The sequence below is a fragment of the Melospiza georgiana genome, chromosome 8, assembly GCF_028018845.1.
Source record: "Melospiza georgiana isolate bMelGeo1 chromosome 8, bMelGeo1.pri, whole genome shotgun sequence".
Taxonomy (NCBI): Eukaryota; Metazoa; Chordata; class Aves; order Passeriformes; family Passerellidae; genus Melospiza; species Melospiza georgiana.
The window spans coordinates 17,194,491-17,214,831 of NC_080437.1; the positions used below are offsets into that span (position 1 = coordinate 17,194,491).

Genomic DNA, 20,341 nt, shown 5'->3' on the forward strand with positions numbered 1-20,341 from the left:
TTCTGTGGCTACAGAGAGGACAAAAGGAAATGGTCTAAAGCTGAGACAGAGGAGAGTCAGATTAGATATTAAAAATATTTTCACTGTTAAGGTGGTCAGGCATTGGAATAGGTTGCCCAGGAATGTGGTGGAGTCACCAACCCGGAGGTGATTAAGAGGCATCAGGATCTGGTATTGAGTGATGTGATATAGTGGTTTAGGGGTTACAGTGGTAGTGCTGGGTGGATGGTTGGACTTGAAGTTCTTAAAGGTCTCTTCCACCCTTGATGATTCTGTGATTGTGTTGCCAGCAATATGCAATGGCACCGGATGAGTGGTGCTATAGTAGTGGCAATGAAGTAGTCAACCAAGCAATGGCATCACACCACATCCTCTGGATGATATGGTGTAAGGATGTTAGTCACTGAGAGCTAAGCACATGCAGAATAAGGAAGAGGTAAGGGTAAGCTTGTCCTCAGAACCTTAACAGAAAATGATGGTTTATGCCTTGTAGGAAAGGGGGAACATGGACTTTAACTCTTGTATAACTCCCTGCCTTGGGATGGCTAGGAGATTGAGTCTGTCATGATCCTAAAGAAAAAACACTGAAAGACTCTGCTTCACTCTAGTGAGACCCCATCCAGAGACCTGCGTCCATCTCTGAGGTCCTCAGCACAGGAAAGACATAAACCCATTGGAGCAGGTCCAGAGGGAGGCTAAGAAAATTATCAGAGGGATGAAGGCTTCTCTTACTAAGAAAGGCTGAGAGAGTTGAGGTTGTTCAGCCTGAAAGAACATTTTGAAGCGACTTTATTGTGGTCTTTCAATACTTAAAGGAGGCTTTTAAAAAAGCTGGAGACAGACTTTTTAGTAGGGCTTATAGTTACAAGACAAGGAGTAATGGTTTTAAATGAAAAGAGGGTAGATTTAGACTAGATATAAGGAAAAAAACCCTCTGAGTTAGCTAGAGATTTTGAGATCTCCACGACGTAACACATCGGATTCGTGACTGGACTGGACCGAAAGACTTTGTCTCTAGATTTGGTAGCTATAGCCCCCTCTTTCTCTCTCTCTCTCTCTCTCTCTTTTCTCTCTCTTTCTCTATCTTTTTCTCTCCCTTAGTCCCTCTATTGCATTTTGCTGTGATCATTCAATAAAGGTGCAGTTGTTTTGATTATTACTGCAAATCCCCTGTGCCGGTTTTTTGCACCCTGAGATCAAATCCACGAACCATCACGAAACCCGTTTGTAAAGACTGATCGTGACAGCTACCAGGCTGGTGAAGCACTGTAACAGGCTGCCCAGAGTGGTGGCAGTTGCCCCATCTCTGGAAACACTCAAGGTCACATTGGACAGGGCTCTGAGCAATCTGCTAGAGTTGAAAATGTCCCTGCTCATTGCAGGTAGATTGGGCTAGATGATCCTTAAAAGTTCCTTCCAACCCAAACTATTCTCTGATTCTATGACCTGGTTGGGCTCTCTCGGCCATTGAGTCTATATAAGCAGTGCCCTGCAGAGAACTGTGTGAATCCTGTGTGTGGAGCTAATCCCAGCTATTCTGGTCCCAGTGTCTAGTATTACAAGTGGATGTAGGGGATGTCAGGGAGCAGCACGCTGCAGAGGGAGCACAGCACATCTACAGTCTGCCTGTGGCTTTCAGGGCAGGCATAGTGCTGCTGTGTAAGACACTAGCTGCATGGAGAAAATAGAAGTGGAGAGCACATTAATTGCAAGCTGGTTTTGTTCAATTCATAGGGTCAGGTGCTGTCACCTGATTTGTACAAGTTTGTGCCTGTACAAGTTTGTGCCTGAAACTCAAACTAATGGATCCTGAGTACTGAATGACTCTAAGATTTGCATTTGGAATGCAAAGTGGAAATAAAAATTTTACTGAAATGCTTCCAACTTTAAGAGTGTCAGACAAAGCTCTGGAGAGACAGGAGGTGTGCTATTTTCAGCCACGTTCCGGTGAGAGATCCATCATGTATGCGGGGGGGCACAGAGGGTGAGATTGACATGACACGTGTGTAGGACAACTCTGGCCCCTTCCCAAGGGCAGAATCAAATGTCTAATCATAGGCAGAGCAGCAGCTGAGAGTCCAGAAGAGCAGTGAAGGCTGGGCTTGAAAGTCTCAACTCTTGTGTGTGTGTGAACTTCAAGGAGAAAGTAAGCAGAGGGCCTTGTGGGGACTAGAAAGTGGTGGTGTGAATTGTGGATATGGGAATAGAAGATTCTGCCTGTTAAGAACTGGAATCTGTACTGAAGTTGTGAAGACAAAATATCTAGAGCACAGAAATCATGGGAGCTGAAGAAGAAATGCTCATCACTCTGTCTGGAGGTGCCCCCTGGGGCTTCCGCCTGCAAGGGGGTTCAGAGCAGAAAAGACCCCTTCAAGTGTCAAAGGTAGGACCTTGAGGTGTGAACTGTGAGAGCAAAGTTGTTCTGCTGAACTAAGATATCCCTCCTGAGCTGGGCATCTTTCACTACTGTTAAGGAATACAGGAACTCCTTACAGTGGCAGCAGATCTGAAAAGGAAAAATTGGGTGGTGTGCTCAAGCAGGGTGTGAGGTGGGCTGTGGGTCCTGGAATAGATGCTGTTGAGGTAGAGACAAGTGTCAGGTGAAGATCTGCTTCAGAGCAGGTCTGTACAGCTCAGACACTTGGTAGGCTGTACAACTCTCCTGAGTTGTCAGCAGAGCTATAACCATAGTGACAGTGCAGGGAAAAGGGTTCAAATATGGAAACTTCAGTACTCATGGAAGACATCCAACTAAAGAAAAATAAATTGAAGCAGTTAAAGCCATATTTTTAATTCAATTGTCTCTAACACTTCATTACTATATTTCAGCTTTCAAAATAGATGTACATTTCTTAGTGCCTCTTCTGTTGGTGAAAGTTTTTCCACACTGTCTGAAGTGAATATTTGTGATGCTCTAGGCAGCAAAAACAGGTTTAATTTCAAGAATTAAAGAAAAACAATTGGTTGAATGGGAGATTTAAAAAATTGAATAAACATGAACCTTGTGTTGCACTACTTTTGATAAACAGCTGTTACTGTTGTCTTTTCAGAAAGACTACTGAATAGATTGAAAACTAGAGGAAAAAAAGGTCCTCTTTATTAAGCTCAAGACAGCTGCATTAGCCTTGACACAATGATGTCTTGGGATATCTCACTGGAAGGCACCCAGCAACAGAAATGAAAAAATGCTCTGCCCAGCCCCTTCTGTTTCCTTAAGTAGACCATGTCTCTGACAGAATTTTGAAATTAGATGTTCTGTGTCACTTGGCTCACCCCAGATCACGTAATGTTTGTTTGTAACTTCTGCCAAATTGTTTGGAATCCCATAGCTTGGCCTTGAAGTGAATGTTTGTTATGTAGAAAAAGATGATTTTCTCCAGAAAAACAACTTCTGCACAAACTCATAAAGTTTCAGCTTAAAAAGAAAGAATCAATATCCTTTAAACAGGTGTCTGGCATCAGTGGTTCCTAGGAAAATGGAATTTTCAGGGGCTACATTAATTCTGCATGGTCTTAGATTATTTTGACTCTTGTTTTTCCCTCAGAAGATAAGAAACTGGTACTGAAGAGGGAGGAGATTGTGAGTGTCTATAAAGATTACTCAGGATTGAACAGCAGCAAGAACTAGTTATTACCCAGGCTAAGTTGCACCTTAAGGTGAATGGAATATTGCCCAAGGATTAGTAGCACTTGCAGGAAGGTATTAACTAGAAGCAGCTTTTACCCAGAATTGGGTGCTGTACTTTAAGTCTAGCAATACAAATGTATATAATTTTACAATAATTGGATATTGCATTAAACATAATTATGAAAAATATAATTTACACAAATCTATTAGAGGCTCAAAGTAGACATCATTATTTAGGCAGGATTTTCATTTTATAATGATCTTTTTTGTCTCTTATCACCCAGAATTTAATAGCATTTAATGACCCTACATAGTATCTTAAAGGCAACACCACTTAAATAGTCTCCAAAGAATGGATGGTCCTTACCAGGTACTCAGGAAGATCATATCTGAATGTAACCTGCTTAGAAGAGAGCAAACTGCCAGGTGTCATGTGATGGAAAGTACAGCCATGAATAGCTGATAGGTGCCAGGAGATAACTGAGTGGACACTGCTTGTGTCTCAGAGATTCCAGTGCTGTCATTTTAGAGAATTTCAACTTCTAGGCTAGAAAGTCATAGTAGTAACACTAAGGAAAGATCTTAACCTTTGGATGCTGAGTCAAATGATAAATAAGTGATAAAAAGTTAATTTGGGAAATTAATCAAGGATAACAAATACATTATATATAAACGATACATGTTGTACTTTGGTAGAGGTGCTGGATTTGCCAAGCCAGACTAGGTTGAGTCACCTCTTGTCCTGCTTCCTTTGTGTTTCCTGCAAGTATTTCAGAGGAAGTTGTAAATTTCACAATGCATCTAATTTTTGTGTAATGCAATGTGGAGGGAAATCCTTTCTCCTCAGGTAGTTACCAGCATGCCCTGGGTAGTATCTAAGAATTGGCAGTCCTAGTGGTTTACCCTACAGATAAACAGAAAATTGTTTCTGAACAACTAGTACCTTACCTGTCTAAATCTTATGTGATTTCCTAATGCAGATTTGATAACACTAAGCAACCAGGCATTCCAAAGACTAAAGGTTGCACTAAGTGGGATTTCCTGCTTGAGTCGCTCTTGCTGTATCACACAGCCCTTCACAATTCCTCATCTTACATGAGCTGTGTACACAGTTCATAGTCTTCTTGCCTTCATGCTTTCTAAAGTTTACATCACCATCACCTTTTTATTGTTTCTCTTTATGGATTTTAGGATAAAATTAACCACTGGTTGCTGTTCTTGGTATCTTTTTTTTTGTTTGTTTTCCTGAAAATTCTTTGGGTGTGCTGCATGGTTCCTTTCCCTTCCCTTCCCTTCCCTTCCCTTCCCTTCCCTTCCCTTCCCTTCCCTTCCCTTCCCTTCCCTTCCCTTCCCTTCCCTTCCCTTCCCTTCCCTTCCCTTCCCTTCCCTTCCCATGGGGCCTCTAACTGGTTGTTCTCTCATAAGGTGTTCACAAGGATAGCTTAAATTATTGGCTTTTTTCAAATTGCAATTAACTCAAAATGTACAGTGAATACATGCATTTGAAACTGTTTTCTAGTTCAAACTGGCATAGTATTCAACTGGCAGTATTCAACTGGCAGTAACAAAATAAAGTACATGAACATGGTGGAAGTGGGGTGTGAACCCATTTTTCCACAGACTAAAAGGATTCATAGCTATAGTTTCAACTGTTTCTCCAAGCAAGGGATCAGTTTTAAACCTCAGTCCAGCTGCCAGAAAGGGGTAGGAAAGCAGCTCTATCTTCACATGCTGGATGCAGCTGCCACAGAGCTTCTGTGCCATTCAACAACTCCCTGTGACTTATGGGTTCAGGGACACACCTGGAGAAAGAAGCTGGAATTAAATCCTTGTGGACAGTCTCTTGGGCTGGATATAACTGGGCATGAGGCTGCAGTGTGCCCTGACAGCCCAAAGGCCAGCAGCATTCTGGGCTGCATCCACAGAGGAGTGGCCAGCAGGTGGAGGGAGGAGATTCTGCCCACTTGGAGCACTGCATAAATCTATGGAGTCCTCAGTGCAGGAAAGATCTTTGACCAGAAACAGTCTTTAGAAAAGAAAGAGAACAAACATAAACCCAAGGAGCAAAAAGGATCCATAGATAGTAAGATTTTTATTTTAGATAGGCTGAGGGAAAGTACATGGTCCTCACATGGAGCTGTAACTGATGAAAAAGTTAATCCATTCTGGAAAGAGAGTAAGAGAGAACAAAACGATCACGTTCCTGGAGGATTTCTTTGCAGTGCATCAAATGCTTTCAAAACAAAACAAAATGTAAAATAGCTAGCCTGAGAACAGTTGTAAGCACTAATGCTATTAATCAACCAAAGTAGAAACCTAACATGAAATTATATTATGGAAATAATTTTTATGAAGATGAACAGGACAGTTTTAGGATAGTGCAAGGACATGCAAACCTGTCTTTAGGGATCCTGCTACAAAACAAGATTTATTCAATGAGAGGCAAACAGTTACTTTCTATAAAAAGCAAGGAAGGCACTTCTACCTCCAGCACAAGTATTACTAATACTGACAAAATAGAGAAAACTGAGTCATTACAGCTGGTACTGATAGTAGAGTCAAAGGACCTGGGCATATTAGTGCATCACCAATAATAAGCCAGCAAAATTATGAATCTCTGAAAAAAAAAAGGCAAACATAAACAAATGAGCCTCAGGTTGACATGTCTAACAGAGATAGGAAGGTGTTGATATTACTGCCTAATGCACAAGGGGGAATTCACTGGAAATATCATACTTACAGAACCAGCCCCTCTCAAGGAAAATAAATGTAAGGTAGAGCAGCCATAGAAAAGGAGGGGAGAAGAGAAGGCTTCTTTCACCTAGCAAAATATTGAAAGAGGTGACTGCAATCTACAAGTAGATGTTGAGCAAATACCAGCAACACTATTCAAATATAGGTGACAGGATTGACAGCATAGAACAACTAACCAGGAAGGTTCAGCAATGAATTTCCAATCAAGAAAAAGAATTTAAATCTTTTGAATCAGTTTATGAAGTGGAGTAAACAATATGGCCTCTGAAAACTACAGAGGATTTGCCCTGGTAGCTCAAGAGACTCCTTTCATTTGGCTGTTCTGTACAAATACTCTGCAGCAATGTTAGGGCAATTGTTAGGGGAAGCAGTAACACAGCATTGTATTGGTTCTAAAGCCAAAAGTTTTTTTTAAGAGCAGTTCACAACCTCCTTTTTTGCTCTCAAATTCCCTCTTTTTCCTTTATGCTTCTCTGCTGATAATTCACTGTTTCTACTGTCTCCTCTGCAAAATATCCTTGCTGCCTGTTTGCCTTGTCCCTGCTCCCTGTGACACACAGCCTGGCTGCTGTGTGCCACTCTCCTGTGCTCATGTGACATGATTCCTACTGGAGGTGCCAGCTCTAACCCAAATAGGCCTGATGGCGTCCAGATTTGTGAGCACCTTCTCTTCCTCTCCCCTTTTCAGTGGGCAGCCTGTACTTTATCTGTTTTCACAAATGTTTACTGTCACATATAAAAAAGCACTGCTATTCTGTAGCAGTCAGTAATGCTGGTTTTGGAGTGCCTCAAACTGCTTTGGGAGTGCTCCTGGACAGATTTTATGGCCTGTTGGCACTTAGGCAGGTGCTATGTTTGGCTGCTAGTGAGGGAGGGCATGCTGTGGCACCAGTGGAACTTTCCGAGGTTCTGGAAGAATCTCTTGATGAGAAGTTGCAGTGAAACCACACGTGCATTAAATGTACCTGGGACCATTCTCTGGCACTTGTGCCATGCCCGTAGGCAGTGGCTCTGGGAATGGTCTGTTCTAGCTCCCAAACTGTGCCTGGGAATTGTTCTGGACAGCAATAGCCAATCTCAGCCAAAGATGTGCCAAGGATCATTTCAACATTTTACCACAGTAGTTGCAGTCCAGAGGTCAGGTTCATTCACTGATATTATTCAGCCTGCTACTGGCTAGAACTACAGAATACATCTGTGGAGGGTGAGCCTGGTTTCTGATGTACATTCATACCTACAAGATGACTACAAAGATGTTGCAAGGCACAGGAAGCTCTCTGTACCTAAGTGCCCTAGATCCTTCAGGTGAATGGGATGCTTCTTTAATCCATACTTGTGGCTGATCCTGTCCTTGCTGCTGCAGAACAGTGCTGCTTATCCTCCTCAGACTATTGCTGAGAGGCTGCTTTTGGGTTAGTGAGTGCTGTCTTTTGGGGCAGTAACCCACTCTTGCAGTATTATGAATGCTGTGTTTGATTTTTTTTTTGCAAACCAAAGTGACTCTCATTCTATCGAAACAATAGCAGGTATGTCTTCTTCTAATTGGCCCTCTCTTAGCATAAATATTGTGGAGGCATAATATACTTAAGACTGTTGCTGTTCAACAATTAGTAATAGCTGAAAAGAGCCTTCTGTTTTGAGAAGGGTTTTTATTCAGGGCTTGCAAATGCTTACGGCCCCTTAGAACACAGTATCAGCATGCAACGCTAAGGCTGGAAACACCTTGTTCTGGAATGTTGGCATCTAACTGTAAATCTTCTATACTTTCTCAGGGATTTCTTGGGGGGCAGCTCCTTGCAGCACTGACTTCTACTTCTTCACAGCACAGCCAACAAACTCCAGTGTTCTCCTTGGCTACCTAACCCACTCTTTTATAGCACTCATCCTTACTGGACACAGCTGTGGCCTATTAAGGGCAGGCCTGTTCCTAATCTTTGGTAATTAGTACAGCTGCAACTCCTCAGGGGTGAGACTGCCTTCTGCTCTATCTCTATTCTTTTACATCCTATCCCCCCACACTGCAGGACTGAAGCATGTCTCTGGATAATTCTGCCCTGTGTTCAAGCATCTTTCCCTCCTTCTGTCCCAGTTCAGTGCCTGGACCTGTAAAAAGCCATTTTGGTTGCTAGATTTGCTTATGAGCTTCAATTCCATTCGGTTTAGATTCTAAAATCTTTCATGGCACACGAGCCAGGTTAAGCATCTAGAAAAAGGACTTACATGTATAAGCATGTTTTTTCTGAACATTTAGTTGCTTTTCTCACAGCTCCTAAATGTGGGACCTGGTACAAATATTTGACAAATATATCAGTTCCTTCTGAATCCTTGCTTCATATAAAAACCACTTGATGCTGCTTACTCTGTTGAGGGTAAAATGCTTATCAAGTACTTTTATATATTCTAGTACATGTGGCATTGTTCTTTGTCATTGATATTACATTTCAATCACTTTTCAGCTAATTTACCATCAAATAACAAGAACTTCTTCTTTTGTTCCTGCACCTGTACACTCTGGGCAGTAACCTATTTTACAGTAGTCTGACATGTACTTAACCAACTGAGCAGCACTAGCATCCTCTTCCACTACCAGCTCTCATTGTTAAACCCTTGCCCAGAAGCCACCCAAGTCTGTCCTACCACTTAAGACACATCTTTCCACCCCTCTCCCTTGCTGTGTCCATCCCACAAAGTATGTGTTCTCTTCCCTCTTTCTTTATATAAAGACTCCCTAATTAAGCTTCGCCATGGATGGCCTGTGAAGTAGCTCTGGGACACTGGACCTGCTTCACCAAGAGGCAAGTCTTCCAGCGTCATCTTCTAAGAAGGAACATGATGTTTTGTCAGGAAATTAATGGAACTAACTTCCTGTGTAGTTGTAATGCTTAGTGTAATTATTATGGATATTCTCCTGTAAAATAGCTTCCAATAAAAACATGGCATTGAGATGAGGATGTGATGTTATTTGCTACTTAATAATTAGGCATAGTGAAAGTATCTCACTGGATCTCTGTGTTCAGGTAGGCAACTGAGATAAAGAAAGACTGTTGGAAAATGTCCTATTTCCAGGCTACAGTCCTTTTATGGCTACAGTCTGAGTGTCTTCTCTGAGGTCACACAAAAAATCATCCAGGTCTTCTGAATCCCACTCTAGCCATCTACCCACTCTAGCCATCTCCTCTCTCTAGCCACCGGATTATCCTTCCTTACACAAAAAGAGTAAACCCTGGCCTTAAATGAAAACCAAACTGGCCCAATAAGCAAAATGATATGAATACACATCTTCAGAAAGAAGAAGATATGGAGGGTGTTTGTTTTTGCTTTTGCATTTAGCAACTGCTCTGTTTGTGGTTTGAGCAGGAAGTTCTAGGAGGAGCAGGCCCACATGCTGGTTGGCTCTTGCTTGAGTCACTCCATTTTGGTAAGGCTTTATACCACAAAAAGTAATTTGTTATCTCTCCATGAGAACCCTGTGACAGGATTGCATATCACAGAAGGCTGCCAGGTTGTATGGAGTATTGGACCCCATGTCATTGTGGCTTCTGGGGGAAGGGGATGGCTCATTGAGAGATGCATAATCAGTGAGTGGAAGGGCATTGGGTGGGAAGGTGAATTGTATTCAGTATTAAACTCTGACTCAGACTGAGGCTAAAAGGTTTCTGCTGGAAAGATTGTAGGACATTAAGTGAAGACTGATAATAAAATCTATCTTCCTACCTTATAGGCTGAGCTCTCCCAGTGAGAGGAAGTGGGAGGTGGTTTGGGCAGGCAAGGGGAGAGATGGATGACATGAGCCTACACTGCAAACCACTTCTATTTACCCACAGCCTACTTCATTACAGAGAAGCTGTGCTGGCCAGCAGGGAGAGTGGTTGCAAAGTTTCAAGACAGGTTCCCTGGGCTGTACTGAGGCAAGATGTGAAGCCACTGAGTTACCATCAGGATTACTCTATTTTTAGCATCCCAGCATGTGTTCAGCCCCCACATACCACTATCTAAATATAGTCCCTACTGAAGGACAGATGTTGCCAAGTTGCATCTGACCCCCTCCTCTCTTGCATTCTGTTCCTGAAAGCGGGGCTGAATTCCCCAAGACACGTCAACAATCAGCATGTCCTTCTGTCTGCCTAGGGCTGTACAAGGAAACCTGTACTGTACTCTTACAGCCTGATCTCAGCCCTGGCCTTCCTGGCCTCTCCTAGCACTGACCTTCCTTTCAACACCTCTTCTTATTCCTTTTCTCCTCAATTGTTGCCTTACTCTTTTATTTTTTTTTTTTTCTGTCTCAGTTGCCTCTGTCCTTTGTCTGATTGAACGTGATCAATGGGAGAAAGCAGGCAAAATAATGAAAAAAACATGTTTGTATGTGCATGTACATAGTACTGCAGACACCCAAACCTCTCTGACAAGAGCTCTTTTGTCACTACATACCTCCTGCTGAGAGGGCAGGGAGATGGACAATTTTCTGAGTAAATATGTTCCAGTTTTTCACACTGATTTATATTTCCAGTAGCATAAATCCATAAGACTCTGAAACTGGGATTTCCTAAACCCATCTGAAATCTAACCAGGACATACCTTGATAGGAATATGCCATGGGAGAGTGTGTCTGCTGAGGCATGGAGTGGAAAGTCTAACAGCCAGTTACAAGAGGCTCACAGAGTTTGTGGGGCTTCTCACACAAAAGGAGAGGTCAATCCTCACCAGTATGTGCTAGAAGGTTGGACAGTGCAATCCCCCAGGGCCAGGTCTGGGGCCAAACCTTACCACTTGTCAGAGTCTGTCAGTGCTGCTTCTCATTTGCACAAGAAAGCTCTTCAGGTATGTGTTACAGCAAGCAGAGAGGTTTTCTCTTTGAAATACCACTTTTTCCAACTTTTCCCACCTCTTCAGATCAGCTGTTGGGTGACACCTTCCAAGCTTTCTGCAGCCTAAGCAGAAGCTCCCTGTTAGTGACACTTCATGTGGCTCACTGGGTGCCCAGGAGAGGGCATCTTTTGGACATGGGGAGCAAGTGGCTGATCCTGAGGGCAGCCTGACCTTCAGGATGGGCAGGGAGCCTGGCTTTTGGACTGGGCAGCCACCCTGGCCTGGGGCCTCACAGGCTCAGTGCTGCTCTCGCTGTACTCGAGACGGGCAGCTTATGGGTTGCCATTAAATTTCTGCAGCACAGAACTGGCAGTCATGTAAAAACCAGCAGGCTTGTGTTGGTCTCTGTCCAGAGGCTCTGCAGCCTCCAGTACACTGCACCCTGCTGTCATGACTGTGGATTAAGTCCTGTCCTGTCCTTCTTTCTCTGCACAATCCTCTTCTGTGTTTAACCCCTTTGCCTTCCTCCCTGGCAAATGCAGTGGGGTATGGGTTTGGTGTAAAAATGAAGCTGTGGATAGTTCATTTCCTTCTGATAACAGGAGCAAATTCATAAGCTTCCAAGGAGGGTTTATAAATCTGTGGAAGACTGAGCCAGACACATGCTACTTTCAGACTCCATAGGTCTCTTCCTGCACTAGAAGAGACCTGGTCCTGTTTTCCCAGAAAGGAATGGAGACATGGAAAAGTCCCTCCTGGACTGCAGAGCACTGAAATACCAATAGTTGCTTTAGTGCATATACTTTCTGCCAGTCCAGTAAGATTTGAGCACATACCAAGCCAGACCCAGCATCCTCACTAGCCATGAGAGAAATGCATTGCTTGCTCATGATTGTCAGCCCACGTGGCCTGCTTGAGTCCCACCAGTCTTCTCTGGTATAGAGGTACCTGAAACAGCATCAAGCAGTGTTGGGAGCACAGCCTGGTTCTGCCTGCCTGGGAACCCCAAACAGTTGCCTGCAAAGACTCCAGTACTGAGGGACTAGAGAATTGCAGGAAATTTACTACTGCTCTTCTGGCTGGTCACCAGCCTCCATCCTTGGTTGCAGTGAGCAGGGAGGAATACCATGGCATGTGAGGAATGCTCTGAGCACCTGCTGACAGCCTTTAACCCCCAATCCCCTTGCTTTACAACTGGGAGAGATACTCAGTAAGTATGTTCCCATCCAGTGCCAAGCACCAAGTACTTTGCTATGGAGCAGCAGTTGGCCTTTTGGGGAATACTGGGAAAGGCTCCTTTTAACTTCTTTTCAACTTCCTAACTCTTTTCATTAGCTGCTGTGTCAGTAGGCAGCACTGATGTCTTCTTTACCTTCTCAGTTAACAGCTGCATCTGGATGAAGTATCAGGAAGCAGCATTTGTACTGTAACAGTGGTTCTTCTGCAGTGGTTCATTACAGACCTACACATGCTCATTCCAGGCTTATATTAACAAGGAGGGAGATAAAGGACTAAAATGACAGAGGCTGATGGATGTGGCAGCTGGGATGAGCCAGTCCCTATTTTAAGCATGCAGGCAGGATTTGGGGTCAAGTTGGAAAGGCTACAGAGTGATAAAGTACCAGTGAACACAAAAACAACTTGAAGCATAGCCCTCCTCTTTCCATCTTCTCCCCCAACACCTCTCAGTCCTGCTGACAGGCTGACCTGGGAGGAGTGTTGCTCTTGTCTGCTCAACACAGGCCAGCAGTGTCAAGCCCAAGGCACTCACACACCCCATAGCTGCAGGGAGCCTGAGCCACCAAGACCAGCCAGTCAGGCAATGGGAGCTCCTTAGGGCTCCAGCTCTTTCCTCTCCTGCTCCCCTGCTGCTCCTGCAACAACAGTGACAGGGCAGCAATCCTCCCATATTCCCTTCTCTTTCCTGAAGCTGCCATGAGAGTGTGGGCAAAGTAGCTGTATGATGTTACAGATGAGTCTGGTGGCTCAAGCAGCAAGGCTGTGAGACATGGACAAAGGTGCCCTGGTGAGTATTACTGACACAGCCCGTTCACTGCACCCTGTGTTAAACAGCTCTGCACTGATTTGTCTTTCACTTAACTGCAAGATCTGAAGAAATATTGTAGAAGAATCTACAAATAGAGTGTAATAGTACCTTGTTCCTTACTTGCTCGGACCCAGTGATTTTAGATAGCTATTCTTCTATGTGAAAAATGAGTACATTATGGGTGCCAAGCTGTCCTACAAGACTATCCCCATTGCTTGCCTATATGGGAGAGATCAGTGGTTTTTGGCTGAGTGGGCATTTGGTTTGCTTTCTTGCTTGCCCTATCAGAAAGGCTAGGCTGAGTTGGTAAGAAGTTTAACTGATGGATGATGGAATGAAAGGGAGAGTAAACACTTGGTGCATGATGGCCATGAGGGGACAGATCTAGGAGCTTGCCTGGAGACAGTGACTCTGACTCCCTTCTCAGATAAAGCAATGCATATCTTGCACAACTCCTGTTAAGGCTAAAGATTTATTCCAAGTTTACACTTGCGTAACAGGACACCATATAGCCTGATGCAGATGTCCAGAAATACACCGACTAAAGCCATTGGAGCAGGAATGCTTCGCACCAGAATATGCCTCAGAACTGCCACCTCTCCCCAGTGTCAGCTTCCCTGAGGATGGTACTTGCAGAGGCTCTGCATGAGTCAGGGATCATACCAAGGAAGTACAGTAGAGGCATGCAAAAGGACACATGGACATGTGCAGGCATAGTCTGTTCCTTCTCTGAAACACAGACTCCCTAACCAACTTAGGGAACAAGAGGAGAAGAGCATGTAGATATTTTTGAATCTTTCATCTGCACGAAAGAACTTGAACAGGGTTGGTGAGCAGGTTAGGCCTATGCTCAGCAGAGTGATTCTTGGAATTAACAGGGATAGAGACCAAAGGCATAGCCAGGGCTCATCCAACTCCAACCTGTCAGCACAGTAAGTCTTAGAGCTTATTTTATTCTCTGAGAAATGAAGCAATAGAAGGGCCAGCAACTGCACTAAATAGCTGCTGTTCTTCCCTTCATCCTTATCCTCTCTCCTGCTTTTTCAGATTCGAAAGAGAAGCAAAGCGTGCCGTGGAGGCCTGTGGGAAAATGATGTTCTGGTATCTATCAATGGGAAGTCATGTGCTGGCCTGTCCCATGCTAATGCCATGCAGATCATCGATTCCTCCAATGGCATGCTCAACATCCGTGTGAAAAGGTAACCTGCTCCCAAGTGCCAGTGCTGTGACAGTGCAGGCAGTAGGGTGCTTTCCTCCAGTACACCAGCTGTCCACACCCAGCAGAAACAAGGCAGGCAGGAAGCCTTTGGTTTCACCATACTGCAAAGTGTACTAGGAGGACTTACCCATGCCCTAACCTAGCTAACATGTTGACATCTCAATGTTTTGTCCTGTCTTACAGTGGGCTGTTGTAGTCCAACAGTCTGTATACTGACTCCTACAAAGATGAGAGCTGTGTGGCTAGGTCCCTTTTTCATGGGAAGAAATATCTAGTTCAGGGGAATACTGGAGATGAAGCTCAAATTTATGGACAAAAAATAGTCCCAGTAATGTTCCTTGTCCTCCCTGTGCTAAGTTAACCCAGTGCGTCAGTGCATGCTGGATGCAGCCCAAGCTATAAATGAGTAATCCTATAAAGGTGAAGGCAGCAAAGCTGGGTGAGGTCCTAGCTAGTCCACACTACTGCCTAAACAGAAGTCACTCTCAGAAAATCAGGCCCTGGTGAAGGAGGCTGGGAGATGTGATCTTCTGCAGTCCTGAAAAGACAGAGAGAGCACTGTGAGCAGTGGGAAGGGACAGCCACGCTGGTTGCTGTCATTCGTAAAGCAGGAGCAGAGGTGGGCAGTGCTCAGAGAAGGAAAGCCTGAGCATGGAGGATCTTCCCCTTGGTTTCAGAAAAAGTGGTGGTGCCTTCTGATGTGCTCACTCTATACCCTAACTGTGAGTAAGTGGCATGGGTAAGTTCTATACAAGGTGTCCAGAATAGCTCCTGGTCCCCTGCCAAGGCCTTATCTCACACCATTGGAGCCTATCTGCAGCAAACAGGTGCCTGGGCAAATTTTAATCAGTCAAGATCAGCACACTTTGAATTAACAGTGACAAAGGCAGACTTCTTGCATCCTCTGGATGGAGCCAACACTGAATGGTTTGGAAATAATGAAATCAGTTGGTTTCATTTGGAGTAGTGGAGAAATCATCAAATGTTGTTTTCTTGATCACATGTCTATTCCTACTTCATCTTTACATTCCCAGAGAAAACACCAATCATTCCTGTTCAGAAAGGAGAGGTAGCTGGATGACTCTGGAGTGTGTGTATTTCAGAAAAAGAGGGAGAGACATTGACCTGACAGTCAGAACAAGAGAAACTGGCCTACAAGCAGTTATGCTTCTCAGTTACCTGATCAAGTGTTTAAAGAAGAGGAGGGACTGCTCTGTTTCACTTGTGGAATGTTGAGGTTGCTCCCCAGTGAGATTTCATAATGGCAAATAGTATTAAAAAATAAACTGCCAGAGAAATTCTCCCACCCTTAGCTTCCAAAAAGTTTGCATTTGACAAAATTAAAATTTTTCATAGTTTAGACTTGGGATCCAAGTCATGAGTTGCACAGCTTTACAGAGGCAATGCTGTCTGCCTGGCTTCATGGTATGCATGTTCAGAAGGCAAATACTTAGGACTCCTTTATAGCTCTTATAAGCCCTGGTGAGTCTGACAAGAGAAATAACAAGTTCCCAGCTCCATCTGTGTAGGCTGGAGTCAAACTGCTGTGGAAATCCAGACTCACTCTTGAGGACAGGGAAGATAGACTGGGCTCTTTTTCTGTCAGCTCAGCCAATTCTCCTTCCCCCTGGAAGCCAGCAGCAGGGTTAACTGCCTCAGTCTGTCTGGCACCTACTCCAGTCATCCCTCCAGATGTCTTAGAGGCTTGAAATTGCTATGCCTAAACCAAAGGCAAATGCTACCATGGATTGGGCTGGCCAGCATGACTGCATATGGTTGTCAAAACCCGGGTACTGACAGCTTGTGAAGCAGTCCCACAGTGAGCAGGCTAAATATTAGAGTGGTCTCCTACCACCAGATACCATAGTCCTATCCCCAAGGCTTGGGCCTTTATATCCTAAGTATTTGCTATTTACTCCCACGTAGAGATCAGAGCAAACAAATAGCACTGACTTCTTGGGATCCCAGTCTGAACTAAAGCAGTTTGGGGGTGCCAGATCTGCAGATCTGACACAGTCTCAGCTGCAGGAGCAGCTGGAGTGCAGTGATAGCTGAGCACCAGCCGTTCTCTGCTGACAAGCTGCAGGCTGAAGGGTTGGTCTCACTGTCCTGGGGAATGCTTGCTATGCAGGAATTCAGCTCTCCAGGAGAAATGCCTGGGGAGCTGATTAAGCTTGGTAGATTTTTTATGGTTTTAGGGCATTCTGATTTTTGAATGTTTAACACCTGGTTTCCATAGAGCTGTGAAGCAGAAAATGAGAATGAGAGCACATAGCTGATGTCAGGGATAAGTCTGTCCTTGGCATCTACACCTCAGGTGTCTGTACCACCTGAAAAACACCTGTAACACTGTCCTATAACACCTGTATGTCCCAGGCCATAACCGTCTCTCACTCTAGGGTTTCCTTCCAGTTTAACTGCACAAACCAAACCTCACTCACCACTTTTCCTTCTCCGCACAGGATAGTTGGTGGGGACCAGACTGGCCCGTGGCTCCAGCGCTCCCCTTCTCCAGGGCAGCGAGTGCTCTCTCCACCATCTGCGCCCAGCCCCTCAGCACAGTCACTCAGCTCTGAAGCAGCAGGAGCCCCAGCCACCACTCAGCCCTCGCAGCCATGGAGGTCACAGAGGCACCTGGAGAGCCTCACGTCCCCACCGGACAGCGAGGCCTACTATGGTGAGACCGACAGCGACGCTGACAACGTGGCGCAGGAGAAGCAGCGCCGCGCTCGCAGGAGGAGCCCGCGCTCCCCGCCGGACAGCACCAGCGGCAGGGCGGACGCGCCTCAGGACGAGGTGTCCCTGTCCGAGCAGAGCGGCTACGAGAGCATGCCCGAGGCTGCGGCACAGGGGGGAGCCGAGCCCGCCAGCTCCGGCGGGGTGGCCAAGAGGGAGATTGTGTGCCTGCCTGGCAGCCGCACGGACACTCCGTTCTCGGACAGCGAGGGACAGCTGCGGCCGCCGTCAGCAGAGGGGCGGGAGCCTTCCCCAGAGGCCATGCTCCTGCCGCACGCCACCAAGGCCATCCGAGCGGAGCGCCACCTCATCCCCATGGTGGGGCCGGTTGAACACCCGATTGATGAAGACCTGACCACCACCTATACAGAGAAAGCCAAGCAGGCCAGTAAGTCCCCTAAACTGCCATTCACCCATGCCGTTTCCTTGTGCTGGATGCTCCTTCCAAAAGCCTGATTCCTGCAAATGCCAGGTGGGTTAGCTCCTCTGGCTTACAAAGGAGTCAAATCAGCCCTGCAGAGACCAGGGCTTCCTGCTGCAGCTTTGGCCCTGGGGTATTCCTCACCCAAGGCATCCTAAGAAATAGATACGGTAAAGAGTCTGGAGTCAGGGGTCTGGGAGTCACTCACAGAGGCTGCAGCCATTCAACCAGATGTGCTCTAGTACATCTGTGTGCTGGAAAAAGGATGGATGTCACTGGTTTCTTCAACACTTTGGGCTAAGAAGACTCGGGTGACATGATGGTGTCAGGAAATATCTTGGAGGTTAAATTTCCCTGACTTTCCAGAGATCTTACGGCAGCTGAGTTTGCCCCTTAGCTACCTGTGTGCTAAGCACAGAACACTTATTTCAAGAGGCCCCCAAGGAGCCTTCTGTTCACTTCAGCTCTCCATGGACACACAGGCATGCAGTATTGCCCAATTACAGATGATGAGAGATCGTTTGTAGACAGCATAGCTGCAAAAGAGTCTTGTCAGAAACAGATTTATTTCTCTCACCCTGTCCAGCGCAGGGAGGGACTCTTGTACATCAACTTTCCCTTCAGGCACTCACTCCAGCAAGGATGCTCATGTCTGTCTGGCAGCAGCTGGTGAGCTCAGGTAGAATTTATTATTTTTTAGGTATTGGCAGTGGAGGGTTGCCAGCAAGAACAGGCAGGAGTTGGTAAATTAGCTTGAAACAGTTCCTTGTAGTGCCATCCCTGATAGTCAGGACCTTTCCATGTGGAATAAAGTACTGCAAAATGTAGTGTAGTATATGGGTGAGGACCTGAAGTGACCTTGATTGTGAATATCTTTCCCAATTTCTGCTACACATAGAGTATTTCAAGCACAAATATGAGGGCACAACAAAGTGTTATCAGATTTTGCAGTTGTGATCTATCTAGTTGTATTAAAAACAAGGTAAGCATAAATTTATCTTCATATATGTACCTCAGTGTACTGTAACTCATTACATTTCTGTGAGCCTGGAAATAAAGTTTTAAAAAAGTGACTTAAAAAAAGTGACAGAATGGAAAAGAGACACAGAAAAGTTACTAGACTGAATCAGAAAGAAGACATGTAGATTCTAACTTCTGATCCCTGCTTCAAATGCTAGACATTTTACCCAGGATGGATAATACTGCAAGGCAATTATTAAACCTCTCTTTTATCCTTGGGCTAAATATTCTTTTATCTGTTCTGCCTAAGGACTCCTGTAGAGGTAACTTTCAAACCTAGGTGCTTCCTTCAGACAGGGCACTGTCCTGCTGCTCTTTCCAGTGTTACAAGGGGAGGCTCAGCTGGGTCCCTTATGTCTTGCTCTGCTGGGCACTGCACCTGATCTGACGCCTTGTTCCACTTCTTCGTAGTCTTTAGCTCTCATTTTCCTTAGGACAGGAAAGAAATCAGCAATCTCAGCCTCCCTAAAGATGAAGCTATTTTTCCCCCTTTGAATGATGTCCAAGCATGAGGTGAATGTTGAGAAAGGCATGTTCAGCTGCTCCCTGCCACCCGATAGTCCTAGCAGTTCAAGAGCAATCGCTTTACATCAAGACTTATTTCCATGGACTGCATCAGTACAGAGGGATCCCAGAAAAACTATGTGTTTAATTCAGAGCATTTCTGATGGCAAGATAATATCCCATGGCAGGAGATGATGCAATAATATTGCCAGCTGGAGTTAGGGTTCCCAGAAGTACTGCAGACTGAGGTAATATTTTAATTCTCCTATTACTCCTTCACTGCTTACCCTCTTTTTGGTTTATGTTTAGCCAAGGATGTCCTTCTTTAGGAGTTACTCTGCCAGGGATGGTAACTCATAGGATGTTTTCTTGTGTTAGGGACCTTTTCAGTAAATGAGAAAGCAAAATTCTACATCCTGATCATGCTGGAGCACAGCAGCCATTAAACCAGAAGTCCAGTTCAGCGGCCAGTGACTGTGAGGGAAGCAAGCAAATAAGGAAGAGGGATGGAAGGTGTTCATTATGTGGTGAGCAGAGCTAAAGAACACCTATACCTGGAATAAACACAGGTATATACACAGCTGGAGGATGGGGGACTGCTGAGCTGCCCTGGCTCCATGGGAGGCTGCTTGGACTGGCATGGGGGGACATGGCAGAGCTGCCAGAAAGGTGCAGCCTTGGTGAGGATGTCTGGGCTAGCATTGCTCCAGCTCCTACAGCTGCTCTAGGCTCCCACAGAGACAGCAGCATTTAAAGTACTGTTCCTCTGCCTTTCCTCAGCAATATCCACACCACAGTACCCTACTCTGGGACACAGACACTCCTGGGTTTTGCTAAACAGGAATGTGAAATAATGGTTTAAAAGTCAGGCAGAGTTTTAAAACCTGAGTTAGCTCCAGGAAGTGACTTGGACTATCAGTTGGGAGAGCCTAAGTATTGATATATGGGCAGGAAACATTTGAGAGCCACTGTGAATACCTATGCACTGCCTTTTGAAGCACTAGTTACATGTATTCCCAGTGCATCTGCTAATACACCCTCCTTGCCTTGCCACAGCCTTCTTCAGCTCCCACTACTGCACCATAAGAATGTGAAAAATTGTTTTGTTGGGACTGACCCCCAGGTGGTTCCTTATCCTTTCTTCCTAGAATGTACTACTTTCTCATATCTGCTCTGATGTTTACTTCAATTTTGGGGGTATTTCTC

The 20,341-nt window shown here is 45.1% G+C and overlaps 1 protein-coding gene across 1 annotated transcript in view; it reads left to right on the plus strand.

Moving 5' to 3' along the window:
• The first annotated feature begins 2,278 nt into the window (after window positions 1–2,278).
• Window positions 2,279–20,341, plus strand: part of SYNPO2L (synaptopodin 2 like) — a 31,410-nt gene continuing 13,347 nt past the window's right edge. The window contains exons 1-3 of the mRNA XM_058029451.1: window positions 2,279–2,383; window positions 14,283–14,434; window positions 16,917–17,578. Coding sequence (XP_057885434.1) covers window positions 2,279–2,383; window positions 14,283–14,434; window positions 16,917–17,578 — 919 coding nt within the window. The remainder of the gene's footprint in view (window positions 2,384–14,282; window positions 14,435–16,916; window positions 17,579–20,341) is intronic.